This window comes from Diadema antillarum, unplaced genomic scaffold, assembly GCF_040938485.1.
Source record: "Diadema antillarum isolate AM-2024a unplaced genomic scaffold, OU_Dant_1.0 seq00000854_RagTag, whole genome shotgun sequence".
Lineage (NCBI taxonomy): Eukaryota > Metazoa > Echinodermata > Echinoidea > Diadematoida > Diadematidae > Diadema > Diadema antillarum.
Window position 1 is genome coordinate 975,406 of NW_027271725.1, and position 12,967 is coordinate 988,372.

Below are 12,967 nucleotides of genomic sequence, written 5' to 3' on the forward strand. Positions count from 1 at the left end.
TTTTTGCCTGAAAGCCATTGCTTTAGTCATATTTCTTTTAATTTGCAAGCCTTTCTCTTTGCTGTGTCATAGAAAAAACCATGCATCAGTAACTACTGATGCATAAATTTTTTTACTGATACCTGACTAGCCATCTCTTGCCAAGTATGCGAATGCTTGCCAAGTGCACAAACACAGGCTACTCGTTCTTACTGTATGAATAGCAAGCCATCTCTTGCTAAGTGTACGAACTCTGTTAAATGAGTGTACATGTGACAGCATGTTTACTGCGGGTATCGCCAGTGATCAAGCGTGCTGCCAGTAAAGATTGATACATGGCTGTCTACCAATGAGATTGCAGCTTTCTATTGACCCTTTTGATAGGAATTATATGCATTTATAAGATGTATGGGTTTAGACTAGATTCCATAGTTACCGCATATTCCTACTGACAAACGTAAAGATGTGTGCATCATCTGTTTTATAGCATGATGAATCCATTTTTTAAATCTTGTGTCTAATAATTGCTGATGCATGACAAATTTACTGTATGCATTTCCTTTTGGCTTGCCATAGATGCATGACTAACCATTCTGCGCAACCAGTAATTGTAGCCATGCATCATGCTAGGTGTGCGTACTGGATTCACAGTAAATTCACTGGGTGCACGTTAGCTAGCCAATAGTCATTTCGTGCCAATAAAGTGTGCAAATGCTTGCTGAGTGCACAAACTATTCCAGCAAGTGCACGTTAGCATGTTTGCAGTGGCTACCATGAGTGATCTTTATTGTCATTTGATATCAAATGAGCAGCTAATAAAATAACTCACAGCTCTTGACCAATGAGAGTGCGGAATTTTTTTGGTCCATTCTGTAATATTACAATGGTATTGCTATGTGAGTTTGACTGTTTAAGCATTTTTACATTTCCATCGCAGCCATCGCTGAGTGAGAAATCTACTAGTTCTTCAGTTTGTGATGTCACTTATGGAAAATGATATAAAGAGAATTTCTTAAAATAATATTTCGGGATCCTCTGACTTGTTTTTGACATATTTCAAGGATGATTTATTCCCCCTGCTTTTGAACAAGGTAAGGCAATTGCCTTTTTTACTATGTGAGAAAAATTCAAATATGTTATGGTGTTTTAGATATTTTCTTTATATCATTGTCCATACATGATGTCACAAAATCTTGTTGTCTTCCCATCCAGCAATAGTGACACCAAAACTTTAAAAATTCATAACTTTTGAACGGATTGTCAGATTTTCCTTAAATTTTCAGTGATGTGTTCTACTAATGTTGCTGTATTCGCTGAATCGACATTTGGGTTTCATTCTCCTCTTTAAGAGAACATGCTTCTCTACCGCACTAGTGTGAGCTATAATATGAGATGCATGTGTGTGTTTGTGCGTGTGTGTGTGTGTGTGTGTGTGTGTGTGTGTGAGTGTGTGTGCGTGCGTGTGTATTACAGCAGATATACATGTGCACACAGACACGCACCCCCCATTTGTTTATCCATTTATATTGAGGAGTTCTTGTTTTCCCAGTAAAGTATGGCGTGCCATTCATCACATGGCTGATGAGTAAAACTGTGGGAGTTCACCTCCACTTCACGTCACAGTCTTGGCTGGCTTTAGTAATTCCCTTAATACAACTGTCAAAAAAGGGTTGAGATGCCTGGATGTACAAGTGCATACGCTTCTCCCCTTGCTCTCAGTAACATCTTGAACATGTGACAGTGAGTCATGTTGAGGGGGAACTAAAGCATGATTACCCCAACTAATCTACCCCTCACCCTGCCTTCGTCCCTGCCTTCGTCTCTCAAACAGGAAAGCCGGTCTTGGTAAAGCCAAGGTTAATGCAATTATGAAATGGTCATGCCCCTCTTTATTGGCTTACGCAGTGGAGCGGGGTCACGCTGGCATGATATACAGGAGATGTGCTTTGTGACACAATTAGCACAGTAACGCTCGCTGATTTGAAGCTTCCATTGAGCAGCTTCATGATTAATAAAGTTAATATGTGTATGTTCATCCAGATTGCAAACCCAAGCTTTAGCATTTAAGTATAGGATATCAAATGAGGGAAAGTTAGACTAGCATCAAACTTAGACATAGTTAGGCAAGGTTGTGTGCAAGAAAAGAGTTAGTATGAATCGTTCTACTGTGCAGAAATGAAATTTGGTTCTGACTTCCGACATGTCTTTAAAATTCCAGTTAAGTCTCTTAAGTTTATGAAAATATGCAATGCTCATGATTAAAGTTAGAGTGCTACTGTAGAACGAGGAATGTTCGCGTGCATTTTAATTTCGTGAATTTCGCGAGCGCCAAAATTCGCGAAAGTTCCTGTCTACACTATATGCATTGAATGCCAGTGGCAGTTCGCGAAAATTTCATGCCGCAAAAAAGGCCGTCGGCTCCGATTCGCGAAAATTTCATGCCGCGAATATATCATGTTTTACAGTATTTAGTTTTAATGATTATTACATATACATGCATATGTGTGTGTATGTTAAGATAGATGAATTGATAGGTAGATAGACATACAAGGCTTATTAAACAAAGCAAATAGCACAAATAAGACAAAATTTGCCCTCCTTAGCTAGTGAATTCTTGATTGAAGCACACAATTTTATAGCCACAATTAATTGAACTGGAAGAGGCGAGAGTTTTGTGAAGGATAGTGATGTTGCCTTTAAATCATAGGACTGTCGGTTGTTATTGATGTGTCATGTTATTGAACCAACATCTTCAACGTACATAAAATATATGCACTCTTACTACACACTTACACAGCTACACAGCTTCTATTCCCTCGAAACAGTCAAACACACCCAACTCTTCAGCGTGTGTCACCTTTATGAATGTGATGACTAAATATGTGATGACAACTTCACAAGACGTGAGCTTTCAGCGTATAAATGACATCAGAGATTGCAAGATACGAGTGGGTTGAGATACGCTGTTGTACCTCGTGTCATCATACTTGCTTATTTCCAAGAATCGTGTGAACGTCCACTACGTATTATTATTTTTCTTCGTAGGTCCCTCAGTATCTGTTTTCTCAGTGATAAAGGGAAATCCCTACGTTCCTAGACTGTCATGCAGAATTAGGGGAAAAAAAGTGTGGATAGTGAGCAATGAAAACATTACCACAGACGTCTATTGACGATTGAAAGTGAAAATGAGCAGTGTCATTGAACATGCAGTATTTATAACATGGAAAGCTTGCTCTGAGGAAATGCTGGAAGCCTTTGTCGATATATCAGATAAGTCAAGATATCGAAGCTCAAACTGATGTTGCGTGAAATGTTATTGGTTTTGGGTAGGCTGTGAAAGAAGAGCAAAACCAAACTTGGATTTGCTATTCAAGAGATCGATTAGACCAACCAGTGAAAGTTTCATACCACTTGTATCAGATGTGAGATTGAATGGTGTGTTTATTGTCTGTTGTTTATATGATAACATAATTTATCATTGAAATTGCAATCACTTCATGAATGTCATGTTGAAACCATGTTTTTTATTTATAATTTTGAAGACAGCGTTTCATTTTGTTTCATTTTGTCATGCTGCTGGGCTTAAAGATCAACATCTTGATTGCTGTAAAGCTTACAATGAATGAAGAGCGGTATTGAAGATGTCTTCACTTATGTAATTTAGTGTAATCTGAAAGTAAACTGATTTTTCCCATTTAAACGTAGTTATATTTAAGCCTTTAATAATGAAATAAATAATTAACCTTATTCTCTTTATAAGAAGTAAAGGAGGCAACCTCAATTGTCATAAGTTCTGGGATTGAAAGCCAGGGGATAGGGGAGGATGGTGGCTAGCAGGGGAGAGGAGAGTAGAGTGAGTAGAATTGAAAAGGAAGGAAGAGGAAGGGAGGGGGCGGAAGATTTGGAGGGAGAATGGTGGTAGATAGGAGAACAAGTGAATCAGAAGATGAGAAGAAAAGAAGGAAGGAGGAGCAGAAAAATCAGGTGAGAAGAAGGAGAAGCAGAAAGGGAGGGACAGAAGATTCAAAGTGAGATAGAAAGGAGAAGAAGGAAATCAGAAGATGGGAGGAGAAGAAGGAACGAAGGAAGGGGGAGCAGAAGATTCCAGGGAGGAGAAGGAGAAGTGGGAAGGGAGGGACAGAAGATTTGGAGGGGGGGGGTAAAAAGGAGATCGAGTGAATCAGAAGAATCAGGGGAGAAGAAGGGGCAAGAAAGGAGGGATAAGATTTGGGGTGGGGTTAGAAAGGAGAACAAGGAAATCAGAAGATGTAAGGAGAAGAAAGAAGGGGCAGTAGAAGCATCAGAAGAGAATAAGGGGAGCGAGAAGGGAGGAACAGGATTTGGAGGGGGGTAGAAAGGAGATCAAGTGAATCAGAGGAATCAGGGGAGAAGAAGGAGAGGCAAGAAGGGAGGAAGAAGATTTGGGGTAGGGTAGACAGGAGAACAAGGAAATCAGAAGATGTGAGAAGAAAAAAGAAGGGGGCAGAACAAATGGGAGAAGAAGGGGAAACAGGAAGGGAGAGACTGAATATTCAAGGTGAGGGGGATAGAAAGAACAGAAAAATCAAAAGATAGGAGGGGAGAGAAAAATCAGAGGTGAAAAAAAGGAAGAGATGGATGGAGGAATCCGTAATGCTACGTTGACACCATGTTCCCGGCGACCGCAGCAGCCCCCTTTGCCTGAAATGTAGTGCGCGTAGGTCTCCCTTTTTTCCCCTCTGTATTCTAGTATTGCTCATTCCAGTCCTCGCTCCAGTGAACATGTAGCTATCAGAAGATGTCCTCATGGCATCTGGTCAGGCTATACTACACATATCTCTCATGTTGTTACGCTCCGAACCACCTCCGAGTTTTGTTCCGGCCTGTTACGTGCTGTCACGTTTTGTTTTGTTTACCCCATTTCATTACAGAATATTAGGTTTCATATTAGTGCTGTAACTGCAGTGGCAGATTTTTTTACAGTTTAAAAATCTGGCACAGCATCGATAGTAATCACGGCCTGTCACATTTTCGCATCCTGTCCTCCCATATTGTCTCAGGGCCTATCCTGTTTTTGGATGGTGGCATGAAACGTTCACTGCTGTGGCCGCTGGGAATGTGGTGTAAACATAGCAAAAGATATGAAAGGAGGAGAGGAGGAGGAGGAGGTCTGCAGATTAGATGAGAAAATGGAATAAAGATAACATGGAAGGAAAGAACAGGGGAGACAGGATATGGATTAAAAAGAGGCAAGGAAAGGAGAAGAAAGAGGGCAAGTCTAAAGAGTTTGAAGAGGAATTGAGAAGAAAGTGTAGAGGAGGTAGCATGTGGCCTTATAAAATCGAAACATATAATGCAAATCACTCAGCATCTCAGAATTGTCAGTAAGCAGCTGGATGTTAGAAAGTGATCAAAGCTTAGCAAATGCTTATACAAGAAAGTCTGTTGGAATCCTACAGCCAATAAGATGTGCTGCAGGGATAGAGATTTATTCGGGGAGATACAGGTCACATTTGATTTGGAATGTTTGATGAAGGGAATTCCCCATGCATTCATGATTGTAGAGTCAATTATGATTTATAGCCAAATTAGACAAACTTTTAAAAAAAGTGTTCAGGATCACACAATGCTGAAGGATTTTTTTTTTTTATTCTTTCTTTTGTATGGACATTAAAAGAAAGGTTGTGGCTCTTTCCTTTCTTTTCAAAATGCTAAATAAGAAAATGTCTTCCTTGGAGTAAATTTCCTGTTTGCACAGCATCAGGTTTGTTACCTACAGTACCCTAGAAACACCTCACATCGTAATGGGAAGTATTCCTCTGTTTTACCCTCACTGTTTGCCCTGTTTTTTCACGTTGCAGCCTTTCCGCGACGCAGCGGGGTCCTCGATAGTTCTCTTCTCGGTGAAGTATCACTGTCCGAACACGACGCCCACACAAGCTGTTCTGCAGGCCGTTGTGTTCCAGCTGGACCAGGCTCTCAGCAGGTAAGTGGGACGCCCTCGTGCATCCCGCAGAGATAAGCTTACCTAAAAGGGAGCACGCACACAATCATCAAGGGGGTTAGACATCATTAGAGATGTTCTGAAAATATTCTCAATAGGTGCATTTCCACAAGCACCTAAGAAAAGACAATGCAAAACTACATTTTTCCTCACATTCGTCACCTTCATATGAAGTTGCTTGACAACTACCTGTACAATCTGCATGATTTTTTTATCTTTTTTTTTCATTCCACCTGTCTTGTGCATTAATTTTTTTATTATTATTATTATTATTATTTTTTTTTTTTTGGGGGGGGGGGCATGGTTTATGCTAATCACTACAAGTTCTAATGTTTTGATCACTCACCTCATCTGTGGTGGCCCCTACAAGCTCGATGGAATAGTGTCTCTTGCTGAAGTCCCGCACCTGTTTGGAGATACCATAGGTCGATGACATGTCACACATTAGCCCTACTTTAGGGATATTAATAGATATTGTGATTCCAAAATTAATTCTGCGAAGGGTTTTTTTCTCTCTCTCTCGCTGAGGTTTTTCTGCCAATGGGAGTATTTGGATCCAAACTCTGAAGTTGGTTTGTGTGTGTGTGTGTGTGTGTGTGTGTGTGTGTGTGTGTGTGTGTGTGTGTGTATTTTTATTATTATTTTTTTTTTAGGTTGGGTTTTTACTAGTGTAAGTGGGCCAAATGTCAGGGACTTTCAGGATGATGGAGATTTTGAGAACATCCTGGTACTGTCTGATATGTAGAGCAAAAGCCCCCCATCAAGAACCTGTCTGCATGTAGTATAAATGTGCAATTTCGCACCATATTCCTGTCAGCAATAGATGAACATGAGATGAACAGAATTGGAGATGTGTATCTCAAATTTAATGTAGAATGTGAAAGGTATGAAAATTTAAGGTGTAGCATCTCTGAAGCAAAAAAAAAACAAAAAGAGTGATATTAGTCACTACCATATACTGTATACAGCAAATATTTCATGAGGTTTTTATTTTTGTGAATTTTGCAAGTCAGGTGCTATTCGCGAACTTAAAGACACGCTAAAATATTGACTCTGATCCTGACATGAATGTGACATGCATTCATACATTTTTCCGTTCAGTATTATACTCCATGATCATGAATTTAACTAATCGTCATGTGTGGACGAAAAGAAAATATAAAGGGGATTCCACAAAACTTCACTTTTCTAGCATAATTCTAGCATAACTTCTTTCAGAAAGCAGGGGGAATAATTGCTACCCATAACGTATGTCAGTATCAAGTTGATGGAATGTGTAATTTTCATAAAAAAGGAATTTTTGTGGAATCCCCTGTATATTTTCTTTATATTGTTGTCCACACCGTACGTCATAACCTCTAGTAGTGTCCTCATCCAGCGGTTCCAAAACCAAAACTTTAAAAATGCATAACTTTTGCATCGATTGTCTGATTTTCCTCAAAGTTTCACCGATGTGTTCTTCTAATGTTGCTGCTTTCACTCAATCCACATAATTAGGTGATCCGAGTATCCTCTCGGATCACCTTCTGTATCTGTACTGATTCTTTGTTCTTCTTCTTTTTCTTCTTCTTTCTCCGCAAAAGTTGTATATGGATTAGCTCAGAAAGTCCTCTTCCTATCAATGTCAAAATCATACCATATATGTATCATGTCCCAAAGACGGCAATCGAACTAAAATCAAAGTGATCAGTTGACCGTGACGTCACTATGACATCATTATATGAAAACACATTCTCAATTATATGTCATTAATGGAATGGAATTTTTCGATGAAATTTACGTCACATATATTTCAAATTATGCGCATTCTACTCATATTTTCAGAATTCATATTTTCCCTTAAAACGTGCGCGTACGCGCGCGTTGAAATATTTGTATGCTCAAATCGAGCTCAAATTTTTTTTGCACACGTTTCAGACCATTTGGAGCATTTTTTGAAAAATTGAAAAAATCGGACGGACGCGTACGCGCGCGCACATAAACGCACGCACAGCTCATACGCAATAGAAATTTTCCTTTTTTTCACACTGATCGGATGCCTTAAATGTCAAGGAATATTTTTACCAAGTTTCAAGTCAATCCGACTCAATATGACGTCACACGGGCCCGTCAAAGTTGAAATTCCGCTCGCGCGTCAATGGCGATATACAGTGCAACAATGCCAAAAAAAACGCCAATTTTGAATCCGATTTTACTCGTCAGGATGGACGATGACCCCCCATTTTCTTTACATATTCTGAATGCTGATGAGTTGTACATGTCATTTCATGGGTTGGCAATGCTGGAAAAATGATGAAAAGATATCACATTTCTTAATAAAGTAAAAAAAGTACATTTGCAAAAAGACGTAATCAAATTTTAAGTTCACTCAAGTGTATTTCACTTATTCTTTTGTTGATTTTCGTCCAAATTTCAATATGTTGTAGCTTATTAAATGGTCTTTCAGTCATATAATAACAACATTTTGATTGGATGACGGCATCACCTCGTAAAAAGGGATAAAAAGTAACATTGTCAAATTTGACCAGTTTACGTGTTATCTCTATGGGAGTACAGTTTTTCTGGAAATGAAAACTGACATGACTATCTTTATCGAGCACTAGCTCACTTATGCTTCGGTGAATTTCTCCAAGATTTTAGTATGTTGTAGCTGAGACTTTGGGCTATCGTAAGTGTTCCCTTCGTTTTTTCATATGGAGTCGGCATCACGTCAATAAACTTGGTTGAAATTAAAGCTTATCTTCGATGTATTGAAATATTTCTTCCTTTCTGCAACTTTCTTTGCAATAACTCAAGAAAAACATACCCTATCACCACCATATTTTGCACATGTTTAGTTCATGTCACATATATTATTTCACAAAATAACAACTACTTGATCAGACACCATCTTGGGTATGTAAATTAGGGTCAAAGGTCATAAATGTTTTATCCTGTATCTTGGTGAATACATGTCCTATCTTTCCCATATATTGCACACGTAAAGACCATGTTACAAGGATCATTTCACAAACTAATCATTTTTGGCTCAGAGGCCATCTTGTCTGTGCAAAGTGGGGTCAAAGGTCATATGTACTTCTTCCTGTATCTTCGTTGTGACGTGTTATCTCTATGGGAGGGAATTTTTCTAGATGTGAAAATTGACATGATTGTCTTTATCGAGCACTAGCTCACTTACCCTTCAGTGAATTTCTTCGAGATTTTAATATGTTGTAGCTGAGACTTTGCGCTATCATATGTTTGCCTTTTGAATTTTATATGCTGTCGGAATCATGTCAAAAAACGTGGTTGAAATTAAAGCTTATCTTCGATGTATTGAGATATTTCTTTCTTTCTGCAACTTTCTTTGCAATAACTCAAGAAAAACATACCCCATCACCCCAATATTTTGCACATGTTTAGTTCATGTCACGTACATTATTTCATAAAACAACAACTACTTGATCGGACACCATCTTGGGTATGTAAATTAGGGTCAAAGGTCATAAATGTTTTATCCTGTATCTTGGTGAATACATGTCCTATCTTTCCCATATTTTGCACACGTAAAGACCATGTTACAAGGATCATTTCACAAACAATCATTTTTGGCTCAGAGGCCATCTTTTCTGTGCAAAGTGGGGTCAAAGGTCATATGTACTTCTTCCTGTATCTTCGTTATCACGTGTTATCTCTATTGGAGGGAATTTTTCTAGATGTGAAAATTGACATGATTGTCTTTATCGAGCACTAGCTCACTTACCCTTCAGTGAATTTCTTCGAGATTTTAATATGTTGTAGCTGAGACTTTGCGCTATCATATGTTTGCCTTTTGAATTTTATACGCTGTTGGGATCACGTCAAAAAACGTGGTTGAAATTAAAGCTTATCTTCGATGTATTGAGATATTTCTTTCTTTCTGCAACTTTCTTTGCAATAACTCAAGAAAAACATACCCTATCACCCCAATATTTTGCACATGTTTAGTTCATGTCACGTACATTATTTCATAAAATAACAACTACTTGATCGGACATCATCTTGGGTATGTAAAGTAGGGTCAAAGGTCATAAATGTTTTATCCTGTATCTTGGTAAATACATGTCCTATCTTTCCCATATTTTGCACACTCAAAGACCATGTTACAAGACTCATTTCACAAAATAATCACTTTTTGCTCAGACGCCATCTTGGGTGTGCAAAGTGAGGTCAAAGGTCAAATATACTTCATTCTGTATTTCCGTTAGTGTATACGGAATTCGGTACCAAAGATGGCAGGTCTGACTCCCTTTTCTAAATGAGAATCCAAGCATCACACGGCCAATATCCTGTCAACACAGATGAAACCTGTATGGTTATGCCTATTTGGATCAGGACTCAAATCATTGATTTCCGAAAAGATCGGATCACCTAATTTGTCAGTGTTGACAAATTCCGAGTCTAGTTTCTCTTTGGGTTTGGGTTTCCTTTAATGTAGACTGAGTATACCAAAAAGCTACATGTTGTACATGTAGCACTTGTGTAAGATGTCAGCTTGACATGGCATCAGCTGAACACATCTAACAATGTTTTTGGTGAAAGAAGTTGAGCCTTTCATCATGTGAGACATGTTTGTTGTATGTAGGAAAGAGCACCTTACGATGTTATCCTGCACACACACACTCGTCGGGTAAAGCTTGATGTGTGTTGTGAATATGAGTGATATACTGCCCTCTCTTGTCCACTTGTGTACCATAATCTGTAATCCACAACTCATGACATGGATGAATACAACAGATTAATCGGTAGAATTAGTTATTCTCCATGAAACTGAAGTTGGAAAGTATTGCTCCCCGCCCTAACTCTTCAAACAAACAGATGCAAACAACAAATAAAAACAAGAGCCTCAGGTCCAGTTAACCCATTGTATAGCAAGCTGTTTTACATTCAAGCAATGTATCTTGCTTGTCAAATTAATGACATTACTTTTTTTTGTGTAGAATCCAAGTTGTTAAATCTCTTTTTCAGTTGATCCAATTTGTGTGAGATTATAAATAGACAAATGCACAGTAACTGTAATCATTCTTTTATTTCTTTTCAGTGTATTGTGTAGGGCTCTGCTGTTGTCTAATCAGTACATTGTACTTTGACATTATCTGCAGTATCACACTTGACAACAACAGAAACAATAGCATTGCTGTCATGAAATTCGACAATGTACAAATTAATTTTCTAGAGCAGCGACAAAACCATTTTTGGCAATAATTCACTAAAAACTGTCTCATCCCCTCTTCTTTCCCCTCGTATACCTTCCATGATTCCTGGATACAATGCAAATATTCTTCCAGAAATAGATCTGCAAATGTCGTTTGAACTTGTGATGTGTGTTATTTTGATCCAAAACAATGTATATTTCATATGGTTTCTGTATGGTTTTCATAAGTCTTTTCTCTTTCATATCATTTTGTAGACTAAAAGTACCCATGATATAAAAACTGTACTCAGTAGACGAAGTGATGAAAGAAGGCTGTACATAATGTTGTGGTTTTGATTCATGAGAAAAATCATTTTTTTCATGCCAAATATGATTTTTCATGGAAGTATGCTTTTCTTGGTCACTTTTCATTGCGTTGTATTTTCATCCAGATACTGGTAACACAATAGGGATAATAATTATGTGTGGTAATCTCTATTCATTGTTCATTACGTGAAGCTTTCAATTTAGTGTGTATGCATTCATAGTCCCTTGTCTACTTTTTACCAAGCTGCTTTAGGTTATTCTGCTAATGTAGGAGAGAGAGTTTGGTAGAGAAAACGGGAAAGTAACAGAGACACATGTCCAAAAGTGTGAGCGAAAAGCCACAAGAAGTGATACAAAGTTATTGATGGTCGGGTATCTTGTCTTGTGTAGGCAAGCCACTTTCTTTGTTGGCCACTTCAACACAGTGGCTCAATGACTTTGGAGTCTTTTTTTTTCCCCTTGGGGAGGAGTTGGCATGTAGGTCTACATTGACTTGAGAAAATGACTACTTTTTCTTCATTTTTTTTCAGCAACCATTGAGCAACAAACTTATTACAGTTTGTGTTATGAGCTGAATTAGAGCAGTTTTATGAGATCAGAGAGAGAAAAAAAATGCTTGAGTATCATGATATTATTTCAGGAATCAAATCATGGTTGAACAAGAAGTTATGTTTATAGAGATGTAAGTGTGGGTGTGAAACCCATATCATCATGTTTTCTCAAAGGGATCCATCTCTTGGAGCAGAGCTCTGTTTATAAAACAAGTATTGCCTACACATTAATGTATCATCTCATCCTGAAAAAGAGCCTTTAGCCACTCAGCAATGGAAATAGTGCTTGCTTGGAATTATATTATATGTGACAGAGTATTGACAAGGAAAACATTTTTAGTACTTTATTTCCATGCTGGCATGGAATCATTTACACATCGACATATCAGTTGTCTGGTCATAAACAGCACATGCAGTATCCCTATTCCTTAAGTATTAACTTTATTTTACTGTAATTTTGTACATTTTGCAAAATTTCATGCGGTTGTGAGAAGCAGAGTAGAAACCACTGATTTCTTAACAAGGACACTGCACTAATTGGTAGAGTAATATAATGTTTTTCTTGTCAATATTCTCTCACATATCATTCCAAGAAAGCAGTGTGTCCCATCAGTTTTTGGCTATAGGTTATCTTTGAGAACGAGACGGTGTGTTAACCCATTGAGGACGGACTGATTTTGCTACAACGCGCATTTCCCGTAGACACCTGCCCGAGTATACTCATTTTATAAACGGAGCTAATCACAGCTCAGAGAAGAGACTTCTCCTTGCAAAATGCATTGTGCTTGTTTTGAGGTTATTGCTTTTTTTGTGTGACTAGTTTGCTATTAAGTCTGTCATTTGTGAAAGTTCATTGCCGTCTTTGTTCATGCTCATCGCTCTCTGGATTTCACTGGTTCACAGGATGTTTCACGCTTGTTAAATGTTGCATTAGGCAGCATGAAACAGGCACCTGAGCAAATAAATAACCATCAG

The 12,967-nt window shown here is 38.2% G+C and overlaps 1 protein-coding gene across 1 annotated transcript in view; it reads left to right on the forward strand.

The window, feature by feature from the left end:
* LOC139740419 (tyrosine-protein phosphatase non-receptor type 9-like) overlaps positions 1–12,967 on the forward strand; it is a 112,483-nt gene that overhangs the window by 62,851 nt on the left and 36,665 nt on the right. Inside the window, exon 4 of the mRNA XM_071651011.1 lies at positions 5,820–5,944. Coding sequence (XP_071507112.1) covers positions 5,820–5,944 — 125 coding nt within the window. The remainder of the gene's footprint in view (positions 1–5,819; positions 5,945–12,967) is intronic.